This window comes from Dipodomys merriami, unplaced genomic scaffold (assembly GCF_024711535.1).
Source record: "Dipodomys merriami isolate MVZ:Mamm:240054 unplaced genomic scaffold, mDipMer1.0.p SCAF_2, whole genome shotgun sequence".
In the NCBI taxonomy this organism is placed as follows: Eukaryota; Metazoa; Chordata; class Mammalia; order Rodentia; family Heteromyidae; genus Dipodomys; species Dipodomys merriami.
In genome coordinates, this window is record NW_027203381.1 from 59080891 (window position 1) to 59107769 (window position 26879).

Below are 26879 nucleotides of genomic sequence, written 5' to 3' on the forward strand. Positions count from 1 at the left end.
ATAGCACTCTCTTCCCAAAGCCACACAGAGTCCCCCTTTTTTAAGGAACAACAGATCAAGCCCCCTCCTGTTTTGCAGTACTACTTCAGCTAAGGAGCTCAGAGAGTTAGTCAGCTTGTCTATATTTTCATGCAGATGTTGCAGGTCATCATTTACTCAGGATCCCTGGATCTCAAAATCTGCCTTTTCTTTTATTAGAGCTGTGGTTCCTACTACTGTTGACCCTGCTAGTCCTAAGGCGACAAGTGCTGGAATTAGGATAGGGACCACCCGTCGCCTTCATCCCATCCCTGTGGTAAAATGTTCAAGCCCTTCAGGTCCCCCATAGTAGTCTATCTGGGGAAGAATGTGGTTACACAAGGTTCATTCCATGAAGAGTTTCAGAACAAGGCAAGATTAAGGCATGGGGTAATACCTGAGCTGCAAGCAAACCAGGTCCCAGTGGGGGTCCTAAGGAAGTTAGTGAATGCAGTGGGGACTATTATGGTCTCACATAGGGGGACGCCTGCTTTCCTGTTTTTGTTGCCAGGCAAAGTCCCTTCCCTTCTATGTTTCCCAAAGTTAATTTGGGGATCTTTCCTCATTCACATGCATAGTAAGAGCTCTCATTTATAATTTGTCCTTTCTGGGTTCCTTATAGTAAGGTTGGCCCCTATTCCAGTATAATATGGGGACCTAGGGTTCAAACACAGCCAATAGTCCTGAGTTATAATAGGGTTGGATGCATTTAAGAAATTAAACATGGAGTCCACCAATGGGACCAAAACTTTAGCAGCGCCGTTACTATTATCAATACTGGTTTTACTCCCTTCTTTGTCCTGTAGGACAGTCCCTTTGGGGTTAGAAGTGGTAGTCTAGGTGGTGGGAGACCTTGTCAGTTTTGGAGGCTCTGGGGGATTTAGGTCTGGGTTTGGGCCTATGGGCTGAGGCAGGTCTTGAGCCTTTATTTTCTGGATAGTAAATAGCCCACCTGGGTCCCGGCTATTTGCATAGTAGCTGAGGCCCCAAGTCTGGCCAAAATTCCAAAGGTTGTCTCTAGGGTTAATTATAAAGATACAGAGGTGGGTGCAAAGGATGTTCCATGGAACCCAACCAAGATGTCCTTGGTCTCCGTACTCTTGACTTTCTGCACTCTGTTTTCCTGGCTGAGAGGGCACCAATTTTGAGGCTGTTTTGAGCCCCAATGGGCACAATAATGCTGTCCCGGAGCATCACAGGCCAGGGCTGCTGTATTTGGGCCCATGTAAAAGTCATAGGGCACCTCTGCTACTGTTTTTAAATATTTGTCCAGTGCAGTATCTGCACAGTCAGAAATGGGGACCAACTGGCACAAGGTCACTTAAATCAGACTGCTTGATAAGTTAGTCTTTCATTGTTTTGTATAACTTGCCCTGACACTGTGTGCCTAAGTTCCTACCGGTACTTGTCTGTTATGTGTGGTGACTTAGAGGCTTTACAATTAGGGAACAATACAAGCAACACGGTTATTGTCTTTAGAGTCTTAGCTTTAGTCCACCATCGGCAGGGTCCATTGGTAACGACTCCCATCTCTAAGGGGCTTCTTCTTCCTCAGTTCATTTGACATGGCAGGTGTGGATCCAGGTCCTCGTGCTTTCTACCTGTACGGCTGTGGGGGCAGCAGGATGACAGTACATGGTCCCTTCCAGCAAGGCTCCAAATTCCCCACCTGGTGGCCGCGTATCCAGACCAAGTCAACGGGTTGATAGATATGTGACTCCACTTCTCACTCATGGTGGGTCGCCCGGACTCCTGCGTGGATTTTCTTTAAGACAGGTTGTAGTGCCTGTAGTGTCTGGAGCACAGACGTATCAGTCATCTCTGCCAACGCAACTTCCTGTAGCCATGGGCAAAGTGAAGGGGTCCTCTCAAACATTATCTCAAAAGGGGTAATTTTGTTTAAGTAGGGTGTACACCGTGCCCTGAGGAGGGCAAAGGGAAGGAGGTCCACCCATCTACCACCAGTCTCCACATCAATTTTGTTAAGGTCTCTTTTTAAAGAGTCCAGTTCATCCTTTCTACTTGTCCAGAACTCTGGGGCCGATAGGCGCAGTACAGTTTCCAATTTGTGCCTACAGCCTTGGACACTGCTTGTGAGACTGAACTCACAAATGCAGGGCTGTTATCTGACCTGATCCTGAGAGGCAATCCGAGCCTAGGGACTATTTCCTATAATAACCTTTTAGCCGCCACCCCTGCTGTTTCATGCTTAGTGGGGAATGCTTCTACTCAACCTGAAAAAGCATCCACAGACTAACATATACTTATGCCCATACTTTGCCTTTTTCATTTCTGTGTAATCTACTTCCCAATAAACCCCTGGCTCCTTGCCTCTCTCCTTTTCCTCTTCCCATCCTGGTTCCTCCTGTATTCACCACTTGGCACTGAGCGCATCTGTCTACCACATGCCAAGCCATACATCCTAACTTAGAGCCCTGAAATTGTCTTCCCACAAGTTCCTTGAGTTTGCGTGTCCCTAAATGAGTACTCTGATGCAACTGGTTAGCCTTTGGGGAAGGACTAACTTTCCTGTCCTAGTCCTATTCCCTTCATATTCTAGCTTCCCCCATTGTTGTAAACACTTTAAATCTTCTTCTGAATAGTCAGGTTCCTCAGGTAGGGCGGGAGCTGGGAGTGAAACTCGTACTTGTGTTGTTTCTCGAGCTGCTTGCTTTGCAGCTCAATCAGCCAAGCGGTTTCCCTTTTAAACTAAGTCCCTTCTTGGTGCCCTGTGCAATGCAAAATGGCCACTCCTCTTGGGTCCCAAATAGCCTGGAGAAGAGCCAGTATCTCTTCTTTATTTTTAATCCCTTTTCCTTCTGCTGTCCACAAATGGCCCCATGTACGTGGATAGTGGCAAATGCATACCTGCTGTCTGTGTAGATGTTCACAGTCTTACCCTTGGCCATCTGTAAAGCCTTGGTGAGTGCAATCTGCTCTGTTTTCAGTACTGAAGTCCTGTGGGACAGAGCCGCCTTCCAGAGTTCCTGTTTGGGAGAAACCACTGCTGCTCCTGCACACCTTTTTCCATCCACTATGAAGCTGCTCCCATCAGTAAACAGAGTCATTTCCGAATTGGGGGAGGGGGGGGGAGTGTCTCAGAGGTATGGTCTTATCCCAGTGATCTGGGTTAGGACTTCCCCGCAGTCCTGTGGGTGGTGGGCTAGTCACTCCAGCAAAGTAGCACTGTGGGGGGGGGGGGGAGAAGGGAGGTGGGTGTCAGAAGGTCACTTCTGGCTTGTTAAGGAGGAGGGCTTGGTATCCAGTCACTCAGGCATTTGTCATCCACCAGTCCTGTGGGGTCCTATGGGGTCCGGAGGAGGCCCTCAATGACATGAGTGGTGGTCAGGACAAGGTTTTGCCCTAAAGTCAATTTGCTGGCATCCTTTATCAAGAGGGCTGTGGCTGCAATTATGCAGAGACAAGGAGGAAACCCGGCCCCTACTGGGTCCAGCTTTTTGCTGAGATAGGCTACTAGCATCTGCCAGGGTCCCAGAGTCTGTGCCAAAACTCCTGCCTTTTCGTCCACCTATAAGTGGAAGGCCTTAGTAATATCCCGGAGGGCCAGCGCTGGGGTGCTCAGTAAGGCTGCTTGCAACTCCAGGAATGCCCCTTCCGCCTCATCTGTCCACTCTACTGTGGTGAGCCCTCCCTTTCTCAGCTCGTAGAGGGGTCGGGCAATCTCTGCAAAGCACGGTATCCACAGCCTACAAAGCCCTACTGTTCCAAGAAATTCCCTCACTTGTCCGGCATGGTGGGATGGGCGTATCAGGTGATTGCCTGCTTCCTGGACTCAGATAGCAAGTGTACTCCTCCCTCATGGAGATCAAAGGCTCTGACAAAGCTGTGTCCGGTACCCTTTCTTCTGCAGAGTCAGCGAGAGGGCTCTCATCCCCTGCAGGCATGACTCGTAGTCCCCAGCAGCTATCAGTAAATCAGAGTAGCCGAGTAACTTCTGGATTAGAGATTCTGTACTCATGTAAGTCTTCATGCAGGGCCTCCTCGAAGATGTGGGTGAGTTCTTGAAACCCTGGGGAAGTCTTGTCCAAGTGAGCTGACCTCGGAACACTATCTGTGAATCAGACCACTCAAAAGCAAAAAGGAGCTGAGATTCTCTTGCTAAGGGTATGTAGAAGAATGCATCCTTGAGATCTAAGATGGTATATACAGTTCTTCTGGGGCCAAGAGAGAGAGAGTAGGGTGTATGGGTTGGGCACCGTCGAGTGTGTATCTTCAACCTGTTTATTAACTTCCCTCAAGTCCTGAACAGGTCAATACTCTCCAGTCTTGGCCTTTTTGACAGGCAATAAGGGTGTGTTCCAAGGAGACTTGCAAGGAATTAGGATCCCATCTCCTCGGTGATGGTTAATATGTTTTCTGATCCCTCCCTTTGCTTCCCAGGGGAGGGAGTACTGCCGGTGAGGTACCACGACAGAGGGCTGTCCCTCGGCCAGGCCAGGAGGCTTCCCTTCTGCCCAGACTTCAGGGAACTTGTTACGTCTCCTACAGCTCTGAGTCTGGCTCATGAAGGAGGTGTTCATCTACTGCCGCTACAAGCATCTGCACAACAGGCTGGCCCCCAGTCACAGTTACGTCTCTTTCTGAGAACCAGATACCTGCTCACAATTTGTGAAGCAGGTCTCTCCCAATCAAGTTATACAGGGCACTGGGAAGGACCAGAAATTGATGTTTAACTATTCCTGAGGCCACATTCAAAGTGCTCTCCATTGTCCACTTGCACCCAAATCTCCTCTCCAGACAACTTCCCCATAGGTTTTAATAAGGCTGAATATTGAGCTCCCGTGTCCACTAGAAAAATCCATTTATTTCCCTCCATCTCAATTTTAACCAGAGGTTCGGGGAGGGGGTCCGAACCACGGCCTCCTCAGTCCTTCACAGTTAGTACCACCGTTTTCTTTTGGGGGCACTCCCTGGCCCAATGCCCTTTTCCCTTGCAGAAGGCACATTGGATCTCCTCTCCTGTTCTCCCCTCGTCTAGGTTTCTCCCTCCACTGGCCATCTCTGACTTGTCTCTTTCCTCTCCACGGTCCCTTCTTCTCCTGCCTTTCTCCTGCCTCATGCAATGCTAGTACTTTAGTTATTCTCCTAGTTTGTGTCTCATCTTCCTGTACATACCTATTATTGAACTTTTCTGCAATGCCCACTAGTTCAGTTAAATTTTTCCCTTCAAACCCCTCTATTTTCTAGAGTTTCCTTCTAATGTCTGGGGGCTGACTGACTAGCGAAAGCAAGGTTTATTGCTCTCCGATTCTCGGGTGCCTCAGGGTCAATGGGGCTATACATTTTATAGGCTTCCATGAGCCTTTTCAGAAAAGCCCCCAGGGACTCGTCCTTACCAAACATTTTAGATAAAGTTATGGGTCTCCTTGCAGCCGCACAAAGTCCCCTCAGCAGAGCCTGGTGGTAGAATTGGAGGCTCTCCCTACTTTCATTCGTGTTTGTGTCCCAGTAGGGGGGCGGGGGGGGGGCTTGGGCAATAGTCTTCCATCCTCTCGGGAACTCTAGCGAGTCTTTCAAGTATCACCTTAAGCATCTCCCTCATCATGCAATCTCTTTCTTCCGCATTAAAGTAGGCCATAAGGAGCTGTTGAATGTCCACCCAGGTGGGCTGGGTGAGTGAGGAAGACAATTTCTAAGAGGCTAATCAAATCCTGGAGGTGGGCAGAAAATGGTTTATGTTGAGCTTTCCAATTGTAAATGTCAGAAGAGGAGAAGGGAATATAGGCTACCTGTGGGCGCTCTCTCCCTCCAGTGGAGCTACCTCACAAAGAGATATCAGCGCCACTGGACCCAGAGGGACAGAAAGGGGCAGTGACGGGGAGCAAAGAAGGGTAGAGGGAAGAGGTAGTGGGTGGCAGGGGGGTTTGAGGATAGGGGTGGAAGTATAAGGTAGCGGAGGGGAGGCGGGGACAAGGGCAAGGGAAGGATTGGAGCAATCTCCCTGCTCACTGGGCCCCTAGGCAGATCCTGACTGACAAAAGCTCTCTGTGGCCAAGGGTCGGGCTTAAGGGACATATAAGGGTAGGGGGTGGGAAGAATCTAAGTCCTCCGTGTCTGATGAAGGCAGGATGGTTTCTGCAGACTTCCTCTTTTCTCTGCTTCCAGGTTTTGGGGATCCAGCCTCTCAGAGGGAGAGAAATGGTTTGGTTAGCAAGGGGAAGGTGAGGCTTCAGCCACGACGGTGGCTCTTCCACCAAATAATGCCAGGCCATGATGTATGGTATTTGGTCTCTGTGAAAATCGAAGATTTTACCCTGGGTATTGTAAATTTGGGCCAGCACGAATGTTCCCTCTGGCGGACATCCTGTAAGGACAGTGGGCCACTCAAGCTGGCAGAATGTTTTCAGTTTCCCTGAATAAACTTTGTCACTCAACAAGGCGGCTTTTTCTTGAAAATCCTTAAAATGCTGGAGAACAAGATTTAGAGATGTTACAGATGTCTTATTCTCTTTTTGACCCATTTCTTCAAACACAACCAATAACACAGCAGACACCACAAAGACAAGACAGAGACAAATGCAAACCCAGCAGCATCCTCTTCTCAGTAGGAAATCAAGTCCGAGAACAACCAAGATGTAATCCCAGCTCAGAAACATAACCTGCCCCTGGTGGGGACCTCCCTGATCACCTCGGGGGACTCATACCCCCTTCTATCGATCTACAAATGGAGGGATGGGGTGTCCCCACATCTACTCCAGTCCTGGGGAGCAATACTGCCTTCAGTTTCTCCCTGGTGGGTCCCCTTGGGGCTCCACAAACCCAGAAACAGCATGGGGGATTCAAACCCCCTCTTACCTCCGGAGGTTTTTCTCAGGAATCCTGATGCTGGCTCAGTTCTAATCTTTTGACCCTGAGAAAGCCCCCAAATAATAGGGTTCCCCAATTAAGGCAGCACCCCAACATCGGGTCCGTGATCAAAAGAGCCAGACCAACACAAAGCAAAAATTAAGCAAGTTTTGTTTCTGTGCCTAGCATCAGGAAGTGGACTGGCCAGTCAGGGACCACCTCGACAGAGACCAACCCCGAGCAGATCTCCGACCCTGTTTTTATAACAACTAGCCACAAGGAGCAAGCCAGTCACTTGCAGGTGACCAATAAGTTTGTAACATTCATCCAAATCTGCTTAGTCGTGTTTGGCCACTCGCAGGTGGCCAGCGAGGTTACAACTTATACCTGAGTAGTTGTTCAAACTTGCCAATTACATGGCTTGGTATCCGGTGTGCAGTTTTGGTGGGGTTAGTAACTGGTAAGTGGGGAGCGGAGGGGGGGGTGTGGGTCTACATATGTACTAATTGCATGCATCCACCTGGCTCCTGACCTTTGTTCTCTGAGCTCTGTTATCAGGAATTTACAGCCCACAGTTTACTAAATTTCCTGGGTTTGTTAGTTCCTCTGAGCTGATTCTGTTCCTATGGGGGTCAGGGTTAATTTTAGTTTAGACTCGATGAATGTTTAACAGGTCATGTAGTTGTTTGTCACTGACAGGAGAACGGTAATTACAAGGAGGATATCACTTCCTCTCTGAGTACTGTTATTAGAATGGGGTCCCAATAGTAACCAAGACTTAACTGGTTCTGCAGGCCAAAAGAAAAAAAAATGGCTTTTAAACTCAAATTTCAAAGAAGCTCATCAGATTTGGGAACAAATGTGTCCAATGGCACCTTAGATATACAGCTGAAATGGTTTCAATATTAATTAGTATACTAAAGTGCTACATTCAGTTAAAAATTAACAGAGTTGATTGATCAGCTGCTGTTTCAAAAGTTTCATCATGACCACTATTGAGCTTTGTCATTACAGACTGAATCCTCTGCAGCACTTATACCCACAGAGGGATAAATAACTCTTACAAGTATTTATTGGTCAAAGGTAACTTTCATTCTTAATGAGTTCCAGGTAAGACTCTGCTTAAAAACTATTTCTGTTGATCTCCTTGTTGCTTCAATTGGAAATAAAAAGGGTCTCTTGGCAAAAACTCATTTAATCTGTCAGTCACAGCTCCCTTAACGTAGAAAATGCTATCAGTCAACCAGGACATGCCATCCCAGCCATGAGCAAAGATGCCAACTTGGGGGCTGGAAGGTGGCTCAGTGGCAGAGCACTTGCCTTGCATGCATGAGGCCCTGGGTTTGATTCCTCAGCACCACATAAGCAAAAAGAAAAAAGCCGGAAGTGGCACTGTGGCTCAAGTGGTAGAGCGCTAGCCTTGAGCTGAAGAGCTGAGGGGCAGTTCCCAGGCCCAGAGTTCAGGCTCCACAACCGGACCCCCCCCACACACACACACAAAAAAGATGCCAACTGGGACATGCCATCCCAGCATGCCAAATGGGACATAATCCCAGCAGCAAGAAGAAACCTCCCAGCCTCTCTCGGGACAAAGGAAATACTGGTGACAAGGGATCATGGAGATGAGTACATCAACCACAGACAGTTGGAAAAAACTGTGCAGATAAGGGGATGGTGTCAGATCCTTGTGCTTGTCCTTTCAAAATTAACCATAGCCCAGGAGTCAAAAGAAAATAGCATGCCTATTTGATCTTACCTGTCTTTCTTCAAACTGGACAGCAACTTATTTCCTTGCCTTTGTTACCTGCTATTTCAGTTTATAGTGAGTCTCCCATCCATACTCTAGAGTCCAGACATCTATAGTGCAGGAAATGATCAAGGCCTCCTATCAGGCCCTGATCCACTCCAACCTAACCCCAGTTTCTGACTGGTCATTCTTATCCACTACCTAGTCGCCAGATATTAATCAGTCAGGAGTGGCTAGGGACATGATCAACCAACTCCAGGACCACCTGGAAATCAGGAGACAGGAACTAGCCAAGTCATCCAATGTTTTCTTTTCAGCCCTGAATGGATGACTGCCTTTCCATGTGCCATTTGTGAGCCCTCCAACAATGTTTTTTTTCTTGTCTTATTGTGCGGCCCCTGCCTTTTAAGACTTCTTTCAGATTTCATTCAAAGACGCATGCCTGCAATCACCACCAAGGAACTGTTACTGTTGCCTTCTCCAGGACCAGATGACATCTCTGCCTTCTACCCCTAAGATAGATACTCCTTTTCAGCAGGAAGTACCCAGGGATGGTCAACACACCTCTATAACTATTAAAAGATTAGAATATGAGGAGGGAAAGTGGGAGAAAAATGAGGGAGAGGGTAACAATGTTCAACAAGAAATGTACTCACTGCCTTAGGCATATAACTGTAACCCCTCAGTACTTCACCTTGACAACAATTTTTTTAAAGGCTAGAATGTTAGGTCTTCCTAGGAAAGATGCTCCTTTCATTTGTTTTCTTTCCATGGGAAAAAAACATGTCCATCCCCTCCCTTTTGTCCTCTCTCCATGCAAAACTGCACATGGTCCTCCTCAGAAGTCCCCACCCACCACCTGTAATCCAGGCAACTGGCACACCTGGGGCAGTGGGAGATTCCCCAGGCTCTGAGGTCACTCCCTCATCCAGTCATACCTCCTCATCTTCCCTATTAAAATCTCTCTCTGCCATTAGTTCTCTCTCTGCACACCCACATCTGATGCAGGATAGTGATGAGGTTCTCCTAATAAACACTCTTCTGTCTGAACTGCATCCTTCCAGGCACCCCGACAGCATACATATGATTTCAGTTAACATGTAAAACATGAAGATTCTTACTATGTGGATCATAGTCTTTTTTAAAAAAAAATGTTAACATTGTCAGGCACTAGTGGCTCATCCCTTAAATCCTAGCATCTCAAGAGGCTGAAGATCTGAGGGCTGAGGTTGGAAGCTAGTCAAGGCAGGAAAGTTCATGAGACTCTTATCTCCAATTAACCACCAAAAAGCCAGAAGTGGAGCTATGGATCAAGTGGTAGAGCACTAGCCTTGAGTGACAAAGCCAAGGCAGACAGCAAGGCCCTGAGTTCAAGTGCTAACACACACACACACACACACACACACACACACACACACACACACACACACACAATTACAATAACAGAGAAGTTGGGGAATTTAAATTTGGTAAGGATGGAAGAAGGGATATCTGGGATTGGAGTCTGGGGGAAAATGGTAAGTATACAGACTTAAACCCTTTTGTGGAGGTCAAAGCATTTCTGATCATAAAGAGAGTGAGCTACGAAGTTAGAATATGAGAGCAGAATCTGGGTGCTCGTGTCTTATGCCTGTATTCCTATCAGCAGGCCGAGATCTGAGATTTGAGATTTGAAGCCATTCCAAGTAGAACAGTCTGTGAGACTCTTATCTCTAATTAACCATCAAAACACTAAAGTGCAGACATGGCTCAAATGGCAGAGCACCACCCTGGACTGAAAAAGCCAAGGAAGAGAGCAAGGCCCTAAGTTCAAGCCCCAGTACAGGCATGCACACATAAAATGTGAACACTACTGTTCTGAGAAACAGATCTAGTAATCAGTCTTACTCTGTGAAAGACCCTAGACTCATTGGAATGGGAGGAAACATGGTTGATAAAGGTAGCAATGAAGGATTCATAGTATCTTCGAGGAAAAAAGAATTGGTTAAGCAAGAATCTCTCAGTAATAGGGAGAGATAATTACCCACATAAAAAGAGAAACAAGAAGGAAGGAACATTAAGATGCACAAAAATCTGTTCCATAGTATAACAACAACAAGCAAATTTCTATAAAAGCCATACTGTTAAGACTATCAAATATTTGTTTAACTTCCATGAATAAAGAAACCTTTACCTTTCCCCTAGTTACTTTTCAACCATTCATATAGGAAAAAATCAACCAATCCTCTGGCTTTTGACTGGTTGAGAAACCAGTCTGATCTTAAAAACTAACTGTGGATATTTACCTAATGTCATATCCAAAGTGCATCTTCAGTCAAGCCTCAGTATCTGTGGGGATTTGTCAAGATCTTCATATGTGCAAGTCGTTTATATAAAATAGCACAACTTTTGCATATAATCTATACATACCATGTACTCCATGCCACCCAATAAAATGTAAAAGCTGCTTCAATTATTATTATGCTACATTGTTTAGAGAATGGTGACAAGAATATAGAATTAGTATATGCGCATTAGGGACTCAAGTGTCCTGGACATAACTACATTTTCTATTCATGGTTGGCTGAATGGTAGACGTGGAATCCTTATGCAGAGTCAACAGAATTTCCTTGTGCATAATGGACGGGGCAACAGGTGTATGAGAGTCAATGGCCTTTCCCATTCTAACCAACCCCTCCGCTTTTTATCGTGGGGAATTTTGAAAACCTCCTATGCAGAGCAAACAGAAATGGAGAACAGAGGCCTATATTCAAGCTCCATTACAGGCACACTTATACAGTTGTTAGTCCAATAGTGTCGTCTCTCAAAGGTTAGTTAACATGCTCTTTTCTAGGCAACACCAGGCCCATCTAGTAAAAGCAATAAATGATTAGCTTCTATCCCTACCCTGAGAGGGCTCTACTTTGGGATAGCTATAACCATATAAAGCAGCAAGATCCCCTTATGTGATCCCCCTCACAGGTCATATGGGTCACCTAAGAGGGCACTCCTTTGGAGCACTATAACCATATAAGGCAGCAAGACGGACAAAATCTCAGAGGCTATAAAAATCACCTGTGACAATAGCTGGCCCTTCTCTCTGTCCCTTTATTGGCAATAAATCTTTTCTTTGTTCTTTATACCTGGATGTCTGCGTGGTTTTCTGGCAAAGTCTACTTTACTCTAACAATAGCTTTACCAGTTATAGCTTACTTCATTTTTGAAACCAAATAACCGTTACTATCTGATAACTACAGTTTTTAGCCATACAATATAAAGGCAGCCTGCTTTCAAGAAGGGGAATGAGGCTGGATCTAGGGCCAAACTTGGAATTTGGACCACTGGAATTGAGAGTTCATGAGCCAACACAGATAGATGCAAGCTAGTAGTGTTCAGCAGGAAGTTGGCACATACTTGTTGAAACAGCCTGGCTCCACCATCAATCAGCCTCTGTCTGGACTACACAGGAATGTGACTTATCTGCAGAGATGACCCAAGTGAAAAGACCCAGTACAAACCAGTTGCTTTATCTGTGTCCATTTCAGCCAGTCCTTGCTGGGTGCAAACCCCCAGAGCCAGGCACAGGACTGTAGGACCCGCTGTTCCCCGCGGCAGCAGAGCTCATGACCTACCTGAGCTCATTGACAGGCGGGTTTTGCAAGCGGATGAGCACCAGGGAGTTGGATAGCGTCAAGTACTCAGCCATTTTCCCCGGTCACTGAAGCTTCCTTAATTGCGGTGCCAGCTCAGCCTCCAGTCTAAAGGAGTTCTGGGCCAAGCCCGTCAAGAGGAAATGCGCTTTCTGGGTCGGAGGGAGCCAGGCACCACCTCCCGCCTGCTGCGGCCTCCCCTTCCTACCCGCTTCCTCCAACCGCGTGGAAGTTGTGCAGATGCCTGCCATCACAACAAATCAGAGGACACCGAAGAAGAAAAGTAGGCGTGGCAGAGGGCTAGCCGGGCGGGGCGGGGGCGGGGCGGGGCGGGGGCGGGGCGGGGCCGGGGCGGAGGCGGGGCGGGGCCGGGGCCGGGGCGGGGTTTCCAGGCTGGCTGGAGAGGGCACCGGCTAGGGGCGGGCCTGAGGTCTCTGGCTGTTACCTGCTGGTTACTTCACCCCTCCCATGCCTCCTCCCCGCCCCCTCCCACCGCCCTGTCTGCCGCAGCCCTGCCCCGCGTGGCCGCCCCTCGCAGTTGGAGAGAACACGCACTCCGGAGCTGGGCGGTGAGGCCTGGCAGGCAGGCCGCTCACGTGCGTGGCGGGGGTGGGGGCTAAGGAAGGGGAAGGGAGGGGCGACCAAGGTGGAGGAGGGGGCGGGGCAGGGGTGATGGGCGGGGGGATCGCAGCGAGGGGAGGGAGGGAGAAGGGGGAGGAGATGGAAGAGTGGAGTGCGCGCGCAGGTGCGGCGGGGCACGCGTGGGGCGCTGTGTGCTGAGCGTGTCCCCCGCGGGAAGGGGGTGGGCGTGGCGTGACGGGGGCTGTGTCCCGCGGATGGCGTGCGTCCTGGGAGGAGGGCGCCCGCGGTGCGCTTCTGCCCGGTGGGTGTAGTGGGGGTGTGATTGGTGAGTTCTTAGTGGTCCGGGCGCGGAAGCAGGAATCAAAACCCAGAGCCGGTGAAGCTGCCGCTTAGCGGGGATCCCCGGAGTTGCTCCCTAGCACAAACGAAAAATAAAAGAGGACAGGATGCGCTGACGTGCAGCACCTAGACACACACGCTCCACACACCACCCACATCCCGCTGTCCCGAAATTAGTCACCTGTCTACAACTTGACGGAAAGCAAAAGCAACTAACAAATGCTTTGTGTCTCCTGGGCAACTACGTGTTTAGAACCCCCTGGGGAGATTATTACCACAGAAACAAGAAACAGCACATCACTGCCAGTATGAACAAATCAACCCCCCTGCCAGCCCTGGAATTCCGTGTGCATCTGTGACTTGGTTGGAGAAGGTTCTGCCCTAACCTCATACTAAGGACATCAAATTTAGCTGGAAAGAGCAACTGCGTCTGTAACCTCCTAGAGAAGTTGCAATGACTCCACATGAATTAAAAAATGATAGCTGGGCAAGGGTGGCTTATGCTTGAAATACTAGGTATGCAGCCTAAGCAGAGAAGCCCATGAGATTCGTGTCTTCAATTAACTACCAAGAGAGTCTCAAGTGGAACTGAGGATCAAGTGGTAGAGTGCCAGCCTTGAGCACAAAAGCTCAGGGACAGTGCCAAGGCCCTGAGTTCAAGCACCAGGACTGGCATATACACAAAACAAAAATATGCACAAGACCACTCCCCTCAGCTCTTCTCAGGTCATCTTAGATAAGATGTTCTCCCTGGCATTCACTCTGCCAGGCTGTTATAGGTTGGATAAAGAGATTGCATGGAACATTCCAGGTTAAATGACAGGTACTTACATTAATTTATTAACAACATAAAAATGATTCTTTTGAGCAAGTGCATATCCAAGGACAGAAATGAACACTGTCAAAAGTTTAATCATATTACCTAGTATTATAGACAGGGCCCAACAAATTAGAATTTGTTTTATTCCTTTGATGTTAAGAATTCAGGGCTGCCAGTGAAGTCCAGTGATAGAGGACCTGCCTTGCACATGCAAGGTCCTACATTCAATCCCCAGCTTAATTTAAAAAAATACATGAACTCTTTTATCTTCTGAATATATATGAGTATTGTAAGGTCCACTCCTGGATGGCGAGCAGACTCCACCCTCCTCCCAGCAAAGTCTCCGACCAGTGCTGTCGCTACCGCCTCGACCAGCAAGGAAGACGCGACACCGAACTCTTCTCTCTGCAGTTTATTCAGGACCTTTTTGTAATCTTCTGACCCCAACCCCGGGGAGAATTCCCCACAGCCTTAAGTACCCGCTGGGTAGCCAACCCTGATACGCCACGTGGGAACCACCAATAGGTTCAGGTGCGCGGAAGCAAGCCAGATTCTTTGCCTTAGCCATATCAGGAGTTGTTTACCACAGAGAGCACTCGCCATCGGGAAGGCAGAGGGCGGAAGCCGGCACCATCTTCCAGGTGCGGCCTCTCGCAGCTCTCTACACAGTGCCTGCATTACCTAGGCAACTGGCACACCTGGAAGAGGTCACACCTGAATCTGCTGAGGTCACATCTGAATTTGATGTGGCCATACCTTTCTCTGCCCATATCCTAGATAAGGCCTAGCCCAGGCCCAGACGCTCTTTCTGCTTTTCTAGCTCTTTCTCAGCTCTTTTCTTCTCTTCTCTTTTCTAGCTCTCTCTTTCCCACTTCTTTCCCAGATGCTTTCTTTTCTAGCTCTTTTCTATCTCTTTTCTCTCTCTTTCCCAGCTCTCCCAGTTCTCTTTCCCAGGCCTTTCCCCACCTCGTGGAGGACCAAGATGGCCTGGTGCCAGCCGGAATGATGAATAAACCTACCCCTTACCTGAATACCACGTGCGTGCTGCTGTTCTTACTCGGACACCTCTTTTTAAAAACCTAACATAAATGGTGCCGTGACTCAGATAAAGGGCTTAAAGCCAGGATAGGTGGGATTCCTCTCTGTGTTTTTCTTTTCTTTTTTTTTTCCCCCTTTTTTGCTCTGAGGAATACCCACAGTTCTGAAGGCCTTTTGCGAACCCGTCTGCTGCAGACACAGCGCATCGATACCATTGCTGCCTTCACATCCACGTCCACACCACTTCTCTACTCTGGTGAGTGAAACTACTCTCTACAGCTCTCTGTCACTCGGTCTCTGTTGCTGAGAGACGTGGCGCCGTGCCAGAGAGCTCCTATGGCCTTTAGCTGAAAGGCCGGTCACCTCTGAAGCTGAGGACGCTTGGTTTTGGGGGCTTGGCCATTTCTCTCTAGAGGGCTCTGGGGGAAGTCGGGACACCGCTTCTGCCTGGTCAGCTCTCCTTCACTCACCAGACTGACTCTCCTACTCATTTAATGGGGTGCTGTGAATCATGCTCGAGCCGTGAAACCCCTTTGAAATGCCTCCTACACTCCCTGGAAAGCCAGAGCGTCTCATTTTTATGCCATTCTCAGATGTACACAGTTTTTGCCACTGCAATGGTAAATGGTCAGAAGTCTGTTTACTTTCAGGCTCTCTTTGCTCTCTCTCTGCCAGTCATGTCCAACTTTCCCTATCTCTCCCATTCTCTTTTCTTTTTTTTTTGTCGGCCATGGGGCTTGAACTCTGGGCCTGGGCATTGTCCCTGAGCTCTTCAGCTCAAGGCGAGCGCTCTACCACTTGAGCTACAGCGCCACTTCCGGTTTTCTGGTGGTTTATTGGAGATAGGAGTCTCACGGTCTCTCCTGCCCGGGCTGGCTTTGAACCGCGATCCTCAGATCTCAGCCTCCTGAGTAGCTAGGATTACAGGGGTGAGCCACCAGCGCCCAGCTTCTCCCTTTCTCTTTTCTACATTTTGGTTTGTGCCCTGAAGAGTGCAACGCAGGCTGGATCCCAGGGACTCCCCTCTAGGTTCCCTCTCAAAGGCTAGCCAATGTAGGCTTGATCTATTTGTTCAGGGATTCTTTGCATTTTCTCAGAAATTTGCCATCTTGAATTCGCCATCTTGTCCACATGGTGGGTTCAGGGTTTGGCCCCGTCTGACCCTTAACCTTCCACCAAGCTTACTACTCCATCCATCTATTCTAAGGTGCCTTGCTAACAAGGTGCTCTTTTCACAGGACCTGGTAACTGAGGCCCAACCATCTGATGTGCTTTGTTAGCAAAGACATCTAAACATTGTTGTCAAAATTTTAGGTTTTGAGTTTTGCCTTTTTTGTTTTGTGTTGTGTATTCTGGTACTGACTACGTGACTCTAAAATATTGGGCATATCTGTGCTAAGATTCTCACATCTAAGAAGTTTTGTCATTCCAGAATATTTGTCGGTCAATTCTTGATAAGAACCAGGTAAATTCTACTTATTCTACTTGATCTCCTTGTTGCTTTAATTGGAAATAATAAAGAGCTTTTGTGGCAAAGATTTCGGTTCAAAGCCAACATGGGCTGAAAAATCCCTAAGACTCCATCTCCCAACTAACCTGCAAAGAGCCAGGCTGGAAGTATGGCTCAACACTCTTATCTCGAACCAGCAAACACTGCAAGTGGTACTATAACTGAAAGTGGTTCAGTGCTGGCCTTGAGCAGAAGTGCTCAGGGACAGTGCCCAGGCCTTGAGTTCAATCCTCCTTGAATACCAACTGGGAAAAGCTATCCCAGCAATGAGCACCTAGACTCAGTCTGGGGAAGAAGGGAACATGGAGAGGAGTAAGAGGAGATGATGTCACATCAGCTACTTTGTGCCTGTGCTTTCAAAATTAACCAGAGCCGGGAGGTCAGTAGAAGTAAGAAGCCTGCCCATCCAATGTCTATACCTGTCTACCTATTAACTGAACAGGAATTTATATTCTTGCCTTTGTTACCTGACTTCTCTACCTAGTCGCCAGATGTCCGAAGTAGCTAGGGACATTTCTACCAACATTTTCAGCCCCAAGTCCTTCCTCTTGCCATTTATTTGCTCTCTAGTATTTTTTTTTTCTAGCCCCTCAATGCTCATGAGACTTCTCCAGACTTCATCTAAGGCCTCAATCCACCAAGGGACAGCTGCTGCTCACTGCCTTCTCTGGGAGGAGACCAAATTCCAGCCTTTTACCTCTATTGTCGATGCCCCATGTCAGCAGGAAGTAGCCAGAGAGAATCCGCACCCTATTTCATGATTTTTGTTTTGTTTTGTTTTGTTTTGTTTTGTTTTGTTGTTTTTGGGTCCAGTCGTAGGGCCTGAACTCTGGGCCTGGGCACTGTCCCTCAGCTCTTCAGCTCAAGGCTAGCGCTCTACCACTGGAGCCACAGCACCACTTCTGGCTTTTTCTGCTTATGTGGTGCTGAGGAATCGAACCCAGGGCCTTATGCATGCAAGGCAAGCGCTCTACCACTGAGCCACCTTCTCAGCCCCAGGCTATGGTTTTGAGAAAGGTTTTAGGACTAAAAATAAAAGGCAATCAAGGTCAGAGGGAAAGTTGTTAGGGATATTGTTTTACTTCAATTTGAAATCGGTCATTTTAGATAGTTACTTTCAAGAAACTTTCCCATTAATGTCTTTAATTCGTGTGTGTGTGTGTGTGTGTGTGTGTGTGTGTGTGTGTGTGTGTGTGTGTGTGTGTGTGTGTGTGTGTGTGTGTGTGTGTGTGTGTGTGTGTGTGTGTGTGTGTGTGTGTGTGTGTGTGTGTGTGTGTGTGTGTGTGTGTGTGTGTGTGTGATTACTGGGGCTTGAGCTCACAGACTCTTGCTCACTTGGCTTTTCTATTCAAGGCTGGAACTTGAGCCAAGCTTCACATATGGCTTTTTGCTGGTTAATTGGAAATAGAGTCTTTTAGATTTGTCTGTGTAGGCTAGCAACAATGATCCTCAGATCTCAGCCTCCTGAGTAGGTAGAATTAAAGGCTCCAGTCAGCAGTGCCCACAATGATGTCTTTTTTTTTTTTTTAAGTTGCTGGTTGTGCGGCTTAAACTCAAGGTCTGAGCACTGTCCCTGAGCCTCTTTGTGCCTCTTTGCGCTCAAGGCTAGTGCTTCTACCACTTTAGGCACAGCACCACTTCCAGTTTTTGAGTGGTTAATTAGAGATAATAGTCTCAGGGGACTTTCCTGCCTGGGCTGGCTTTGAACTGTGATCCTCAGATCTCAGCCTCCTGAGAAGCTAGGATTACAAGCCACCAGCATCTGGTACTCAATGATGTCTTTAGTTTATAAAAATACTTTCTTATAAATCTAGTGTTATATAGGTAAAAAAATTCAAACATTGAACTCTAATATATACATGGACTTACCCTTTGGTTTTAGGTGTTTCTTTACAATGGGAACTTCCTAAATATCAAGATTTCTCAATAAGCCTATTTTGTTTGAAAAGGGAGTGGGTCGTGCTCTGTCGTTGGGTTGGCTAGGAATTCCTAGGATCATGTTAACCTGCTCTTTCAGCCTCCCAAATAGCTTCAATTAAAGGCACCTGCCACCATACCAGCGTCTACTAGGACTTTGACCACTTTCTTCAGATTTACAGGTGAAAATATTTTGAAAAGTTTATTTGTAAGAAAATGAAAGATGACAACATTAGCATCATTCATTTTTACTAATAATTTTATTCACATATAATTCAGACACCAAATAATTTACCCCTTTAAATTATGCAAAACAAAAGGTTTTGGCTGGGAATATGGCTTGAAGCCCTGGGTTCAACTCCTCAGTACTCCACAAACAGAAAAAGCCAGAAGTGGCATTGTAGATCAAGTGGTAGAATGTTTGCCTTGAGCACAGACTCAAGGACAATGCCCAGGCCCTGAATTCACGCCCGAGGACCAGAAAAAAAAAAGTTTTATTTGTATATGCTAAGTATACAAACAATCATGACCACAACAATAGCAGAACATTTTCATAAAACACAAAAGAAATTCTGTACCTTTAGAAAATTCTGTACCTTTCCAAAAATTCTGGTCCCAGATAATGACAGATCTACTTTTTGCTTCTTACACATTTATCTCCTCTGGACATTTCACGTAAAGGGCTATAAATATGTGGCCCTTCTAACCAGATACTTTCACTTAGCATAATGTTTTCTAGGATTATAACATAGCATACACCAGCACTTGATTTCTCTTTATGATTGATGCCCACTGTGTGGATATACCTCATTTGTTTGTCAACTAATCAGTTAATACAGTTCCAATTTTAGACTATTGTAATTCTGTTATTAACATTTGGGGATGCAGGTTTTCCTATTGACCAGTCCACTAACTTTTAATCACATTGGAAAAATCCAAAAGAGAAACTTTTAGTAAAAGACATAAACTCTGCAGTATCTGTTTTGTAATCATCTCAGATGTTTCAAGATTCAAGTACTTCCATACACCAAGTCACCAAGGCTTGTCATGACCAAGAAACAGGCACCTCTACTCCATGGCAGAATTTAGAAATCCTCGAAGACTAGACATTCTCTAAGTCCCTTTCTACACAAAGTGAATACTACTTTGTATTCCTTCCCTTTGACCAGTAATGAAAAGTAATGACCATAAAGACTAGGGCTGGTGGTGAACATTCCCTGACTGGGAACATGGAACAAGAACTATTACCAAGAAGCCAGCAAGCAGAAGCACAACTGCACACATATGCTTTGGCCTTAGACAGAAGATGTGTGCCACACGGGCAGTCAACTCCTCTTGAGTTGCACTTTGGCCTGAAGTCTCTGAATGCCTCACCAATTCCTCTTTCACCTTTTCAGGTTTCAACCTGTCTTTGGGCAGCCTTCCATGCCCTCAGGCAGACCCTCACTGCTGACTGCTGCTGACAGCCATCTCCACTGGACACAACACTGCTGCTTTCATGTTGGCCTCTGTGGACTCTGGTTGTGTCAGGAGTGCTCAGAGGGTGTGCGTGAATGTGGCCCCAAAGACTTCTCTATACTGAGGATGTAGGGGTCAAAATGATTTTATAACTTAGTCAAATTGATCATCTATTAATTGATGACTTATTTTCCCATTCACCAGTGTACTTCTTCTTCAAGCTCTCTCATGAAATAATGTGCTATTGTATGCACATGAGTTTAGTCCTTAAAGTTATCTGACATGAGCACATTAAGAGGATAGGAAGCACATTTCATAACATTGTACCCACCATAATCATCAGGAAGAAATCCAAAGGAGCTTTAATGAATGATTATATTATTATTGCTGATTATCTTCATATTTCAGAGCATTCTTACTTTGGATCCTGAGATTTCATCTCACTGAAATTGAGTTTTCCTGGAAGCCAGCGTGTGAGCGCCAACCACTGGCTCAATCACAGTTTGCTGCTGGGAGGCCCTGCTAAGCTTTGCCATTCTTTCAGAGGAGGGTTTCCCTGGGCAGCCAGCTTTCTTAGGTAGTCGCTGGGCTCCAGCTGGGGAATATCAGGGTTCTGCCTGTAATACTTCTGCAACTTCTCTAGAACTGTGGGCAGTCCCACCGTGGAAGCATAGTACATGGGTCCACCCCGGTGCCTTGGCCACCCATACCCATGCAAGTAGATAACATCGATGTGCTCTGGGCTGGCAGCTATGCCTTCTCCCAAGATACGGAAGGCTTCATTGATCAGCGCATACAAGCAGCGCTCAAGGATCTCGTCCTGCCTAATCACACGTGGCTCAATGTGATAGGTTTCTCTGTACTGAGACAGAAACTTGGAAAGCCAGGGATCAGGTTTATGAATTCTACCTAGTGGCTTGTCATAGAGATACCAGCCCTTGCCTGTCTTCTGGCCAAATCTTCCTGATTCACACAGCATATCAGCAATTGGGCAGTATCTTGCATTGCCCCTCTTGCGGGCAGGGGTCCCTGGAGGCAATGCAGGTCCAGTGAGCCCTTGCCCTTTGCGAACTTTCCAGCCCACATCCAACCCAGCAAGGTCAGACACTCTGAAGGGCCCCATTTTAAAACCAAACCCTTCCAGCACCCCATCTATGTCCTCTGGCTTACTTCCTTCTTCTAACAAGAAATAGGTCTGGCTGTTGTATGGAGCCAACATTCTGTTCCCAACAAAACCATAACAGTTGCCTACAACTACCCCGATCTTCTTAATCTTCTTTGATAGATCCATAACAGTGGCAATGGTGGTGGGGGAAGAGTAGCGACTGGGAATAACCTCCAACAACCTCATCATATGAGCTGGTGAGAAGAAGTGGGTGCCAATCACCAACTGTGGACGATCTGTGGCAGAAGCAATCTCATCCACATCCAGGGCTGAAGTATTGGTGCACAGAAATGCTTCAGGCTTGCACACAGCTGACAGTTCAGCAAAGACCCGCTTCTTCAGGTTCATGTCCTCAAATACTGCCTCCACGACTAAATCCACACCAGCCAGCTCCTTTATAGAGGAAGCAAAGGTGAGTTTTGGTGCTGACCAAGCTTTGCCACTCTGTTGCCTTTTGGATGCTTCCTTTTCCAAGATGGAAGCTATTGCCTTCTTTGCAGCCTCTAGTTGCTTTTGGTCTGCTTCTACAGCAATCACAGGGATCCTGGCCATTGCAAAGGAAATGGCAATGCCTCGGCCCATTGTTCCCAAACCTGTGGATTAGGAATGAAGGAGAGAATGATTTGATGGTAGTGAGAGCTCAAAACTCACCTCTCAACGGATACTTCTATGGCAGTGTCACATTTTTAAAAATGATTTGGCACTGGGCACCAGTGGCTCATGCCTATAATCCTAGCTAGTCAGGAGGCTGAGCTCTGAGCATCGTGGTTCAAAGCTAGCCCAGGCAGGAAAGTCTGTGAGACTCTTATCTCCAATTAACCACCAGAAAACCAGAAGTGGCATTGTGGCTCAAGTGATAGAATGCTAGATTTAAGCTTGAAGAGATGAGGGACAGCAGCTCCCAGACCCAGAGTTCAAGCCCCATGACCAACAACATCAAAAAAGGATTAAATTGACTTAAGGATCAAGAAATAGTTTAGACTATTTTATGTGCCCCAGAGGAAATAAAAATTAATAGGATCCATATACCCACATACAAACTATGAGAAGTAATGAATTAGTCTAACAAACTGACAAGATGCATAATACATTTTATAGTCAATTCTAAGTTGGGTGATTCACATCTGTAATCCTAGCTACTCAGGAGGCTGAGATGTGACGATCATGTTTCCAAGCTAGCCTGGGCAGGAAAATCTGTGAAACACTTATCTTCTATTATGCACTAAAAAAGCTAGAAGTAGAGCGGCAGCTCAAGTGGTAGAACACTATCCTTGAGCAAAAAGGCTAAGGGACAGCACCAAAGCCCTGAATTCAGCCCAAGGAAAAATACCAAATAGTAATAATAATGCCATCTATGACGACATGAAAAACTCTACACTTAGAAAAAATGAACAGGGGCTGGGAAGGTGGCTCAGTGGTAGAGTGCTTGCCTTGCATGCATGAGGCCCTGGGTTCGATTCCTCAGTACCACATAAGCAGAAAAAGCTGGAAGTCGCGCTTTGGCTCAAGTGGTAGAGTGCTAGCCTTGAGCTGAAGAGCTGAGGGACAGAGTTCAGGCCCCACGACCAGACCAGACCCCTCCCCCCCAAAAAAAAAGTTGTTTTGGGCTTGGATGTAGCTCAGTGGCAAAGTGCTTGCCTAGCAAGTGCAACGTCCTGGGTTCAATCCCCAGTACCAAAAAAGAAAAGACAAAAAAAATACAGTTTAAAAAAAAAAGAATTCGGTTAAGCTAGGCACCAGTGGTTCAAGCCTGTAATCCTAGCTACTCAGGAGGTTTGAAGACAGGCCTAGCAAGAAAGTTTGTGAGATTCTTACCTCCAATTAACAAGCAAAAGGCAGAAGTGGAGGTATGGCTCAAGTGGTAGAACACCAGACTTGAGGGTCTTAGGGATAGAGGCTGGGAATGTAGGAACATTCCATAGGACACATGGGAACAGTGGAAGGTCATATCACAAACTCATGTTTCTGTGTTGTTTTATTGCCAGTACTAGGCTTAAACTCAGGAATTCTTTCTTGCTTAATCGGTCTTTTTTGTTTGGCTGGCATTCTACTATTTGAGTAATGTCTCTACTCCAGCTTTTTTTTTATTGTAGATTGCAGGGCTTGAACTCAGGACCTGGGTGCTGTCCATGAACTCTTTTTGCTCAAGGCTAGTGCTCTACCACTTTGAACCAGTTCCACTTCTTGTTTCCTGTTGATTAATTGGAGATAAGAGTCTCACGGACTTTCTTTCCTTGGCTGGCTTTGAACCACGATCCTCAGATCTTAGCCTCCTGAGTAGCTAGGACTGCAGGTGTGAGCTACCAGCACCTGGCTACTCCTGCTTTTTGCTGGTTACTTTGGACATAGAGTCTATTAGGGTTTTTTATCTGTGCTGGCTTCAAACTGTGGTCATGTAGAGCTCAGCCTGTTAAGAAACCATGACCAAGAGAAATAAATGGATCCAGGGATCAAAAAGACAGAGAGGGCTGGGAATGTGGCTTTGTGGCACACTGCTTGACTAGCTGGGTTTGATTCCTCAGTACCACATAAACAGAAAAAGGAAGAAGTGGCACTGTGGCTCAAATGGGAGTGCTAGCCCTGAACAAAAGAAGCTCAGTGACAGTGCCCAGGCTCTGAGTTCCAGCCCTAGAACTTGAAAAAAAAAAAAAAAAAAAGACAAGCGAATGCATTTCAAATACCTAACCACAAAAGGACAGGCTACATTTTGAAATATGGTACAAATAATATTCCTTATTAGGAAACCCTAGAGTGAGAGATTCATAGAAGGAAGCAGTTTGGAAGAGTTAAAAAAAAAATTCAGTCTGGAGTCACACATACCTAGTTTCCTCACTGTTGAAAAGGTTAGTTAGCTTCTCTACACCCTCCTACATAAAACAAAGAGCTCATGGTATGGGGTGAGAATTAAGAAACCTAACAAAGCAATAGGTTCAGCACAGAACTTCATATCTGGCAGCCTGAGCAAATAAGCACACACATGTAAATTGTGGTGAGCCCCATGAACTTTCCCAGAACTTACCAAGAACACCAACTGAAGAGATGGGTCTCCCTGAAGCTGTTTTCCAGGATGCCCCAGAGGGACTTGACCACTTATTTACATTCCTTTCTGCAAAGAAAGCATACTGCAGGGCTCTAGCTTGCCCTGATTCCTGAAGGTACCGAAACAGTTTCTCCTCCTCCTCGATGCCTACTTCATAGGGATACTTCACAGAGGCCTGCACTGAACGGACACATGTCTCTGGAGCAAGAACACCAGGGTACTGCTTTCGCATCTTGGCAAAGGCCTCAGTGAAAATGGCGTCCATGTTGGGCAAGCTTGGAACTGTCTTGTTCAAGATTCTGCGTGATTCCAGAGGTTTATCTGGAAGGAAAAAGACAGAGCAGAGGGTTTCCAAGTGGTACTTGCAGTAAGGGAAAAAGAATATATGACAAGAATAACAAACAGTAGCAATAACCGGTTACAAGTCAAAGTATATCCTAATCCTCAAGCTATTTAATGGAACACTAGTTTCATCTCTATCTTTGTAACTTTGTCTTATAAGATAGTATTTAAGAGACTGATGTAATAGTAAGTTACCTAATTGAGGCATAAACTTTTAATTATCTTTTTATTTCAAGGCTAAGACCATTTTATAATAGATTAAATATTGGTCTGTCAGTGAATCTAAAGAGAATAGTTTCTAATTAATATTTTTACATTTAACATTCCTTAAACTCATTTCTAGTAACAAAATCAAAAAACACCAGGGAAAACAGTATGATACAGATGTATGGGTAGGCACAGATACCAATGAAGAAAACTGCTAGATCAGTAACTAATCATTACAATTACACTCTACCTTCTTTCTTATGTATTTGCAGTATTTGGTTGGAACTCAGATTCCATTGAACTTTCCCACTCTACTTGAGCCATGCCCTCAACTGATTTTAAACATATGTAGAAAACAATCAGTGAAAGAGTATTGGGGGGGAAATTATGCTGGGATAATTGGATAGCCACAGGCTAAATAAAGAAATAAATTTACATCCTTACCTAGCATCACACACAAAAACTAAAAGTGGATGGAAAATCCATGGGTGGTCTAAAACTATGCACAGTTCTGGAAAGAAATGGAAAGACAGCTTTGTAATCTTGGCCTAGGCAATGTCCTCTTAGATACAATAACACTTGCATGAGCCACAAAAGAAAAAAAAATTAAGTTGAACGACAACAAATCTTTTTAAAAAAATTAATGCAGAGGGCACTATTAAGAGAAGGAAATGAAGAGCTATAGCATGGGAGGAAATGTTTCAGCAGCAGGCAAAACAACATCAGCCTTCCAGTGTTCACTTTCTACCTCCAGAATCTATGACAGTATTGACTAGGAAGAGAAATGGAATGTGTAAGTAGGATTAAGAGGAGAGGTATTGAGATGGGAGACTACCTTGCATGATCTGTATGGGCCTAATATAACATAGTTGTCATGAAAGAAGTCTAACAGAAGGGTCTAGAGAGATGAAACAGCAGAAAGACATGATCTCAGACAAAAAGGTAGCTTTCAACATGGGAGAAGGAGACAAGAACCAAGGTATTTAGTTGTCTCTAAAGCAAGGAACCAACCTCAGTTTACACACAGCAAGAACTCAAGAAACAGGGCTCACAAGGCAAGCTAATGAATTCTATCAACCATTCAAATATCCAGGAAATGGTTCTGCCCTTAAGTCTGTAGAAAGGAATGTAGCAGCTAACAGCTGGATTTTTTTCTCCAGTCAACCTCTGCCAGACTTCAACCCTACATAAATCTATGACAACAAATCTATATTAGTCACATTGCTAGTCCTGTCATAATTTGATATCATAGTAGTAGAAAAAAATAATACAAGTTTCACATGAAATGTCTAACAAAGAGCTGGCATTCACACTATATAAACAACTCTTACAACCTAATGAAAAGAAGTCAAACAATTCTATTCTTTAGAGGTGGTGGGATAAACTTGAACAGATATTTCTCCAGAAGATATATAAAAAGCTGCTTTGTCCATGGGAAAAAAAAATTCCATTAGCCATAAGGGAAATGCAAAATAAAACCAGAGCAAATGTGTAAACATTCACTGTCAAAGTAATGGGACATCATTTCTGAGATTGATTCTGTCTTCTTACTCTCTCTTGCTTTCATAATCTAATGAGAGCCACTTGTCAGGCTGTGAGCTGCCTTATGGTGAAACCAATATGGAAACAAACAAACAAACAAACCGAGGAAGACCTTTAGCTGATAGCTGATGGCCCTGGATTAAGGACCATCAGGACATAAGGAACTGAATTTTGAAGCAACCCTCTGAAGCTCAAGAGCTCCCCCAGATATTCAGATCACTACAGCTACAGCCAATGTTACAAGTCTAACTTGGATTGAAGCTTTGTGTAAAACCCAAAAGCCAGAGGACCTAGCTAAGCACATCTGGACTCCTGACATACAAAAATTGTATGACAAATGCTTGACTTTAAGCTGCTAAGTTTTGAGAGTGATTATGTTGCTGCAGATAATGAGCATAGACTCACTAGAAAAGCTGTAAAAAAGACATCAATACCAAATGTTGGTGATTATGTGGCAAAACTAGAACTCTCATTCATTACTTCTAAGTATGGAAGATGGGAATCACTTTGAAATACTGTTATCTCCAAAATAAACAAACATGAACTTATTGTTTAACATACCAATGTGACTAACAATCTACCTGAAAAAAATTAAAGCTTATGTCCACATAAAATTTGTCTGTAGACACTCATAGCATCATTACTCATAATTGCAAAATCTAGAAATAACCCAAATAAAGAAAATATTTTATAGCCTTATCACAGAATGCTGTTCACC

At 45.7% G+C, this 26879-nt stretch overlaps 2 protein-coding genes across 4 annotated transcripts in view; both read right to left on the minus strand.

Moving 5' to 3' along the window:
- The window catches only part of LOC138832195 (peroxisomal bifunctional enzyme-like), a 43041-nt gene extending 30666 nt beyond the window's left edge, over window positions 1–12375 (minus strand). For 2 of the 3 annotated variants that reach the window (XM_070029744.1, XM_070029743.1), the window contains exon 1: window positions 12184–12375. In XM_070029744.1, the coding sequence (XP_069885845.1) occupies window positions 12184–12257 (74 nt within the window). In that variant the 5' untranslated portion in view covers window positions 12258–12375. The remainder of the gene's footprint in view (window positions 1–12183) is intronic. The other variant, XM_070029745.1, reaches the window with a different exon arrangement.
- A 6277-nt stretch (window positions 12376–18652) lies between these two features.
- The window catches only part of LOC138832196 (peroxisomal bifunctional enzyme-like), a 34951-nt gene continuing 26724 nt past the window's right edge, over window positions 18653–26879 (minus strand). Inside the window, exons 6-7 of the mRNA XM_070029746.1 lie at window positions 24050–24391; window positions 18653–21623 (exon numbers count right to left, since the gene is read on the minus strand). Of these exons, the coding sequence (XP_069885847.1) occupies window positions 20362–21623; window positions 24050–24391 (1604 nt within the window). The 3' untranslated portion in view covers window positions 18653–20361. The remainder of the gene's footprint in view (window positions 21624–24049; window positions 24392–26879) is intronic.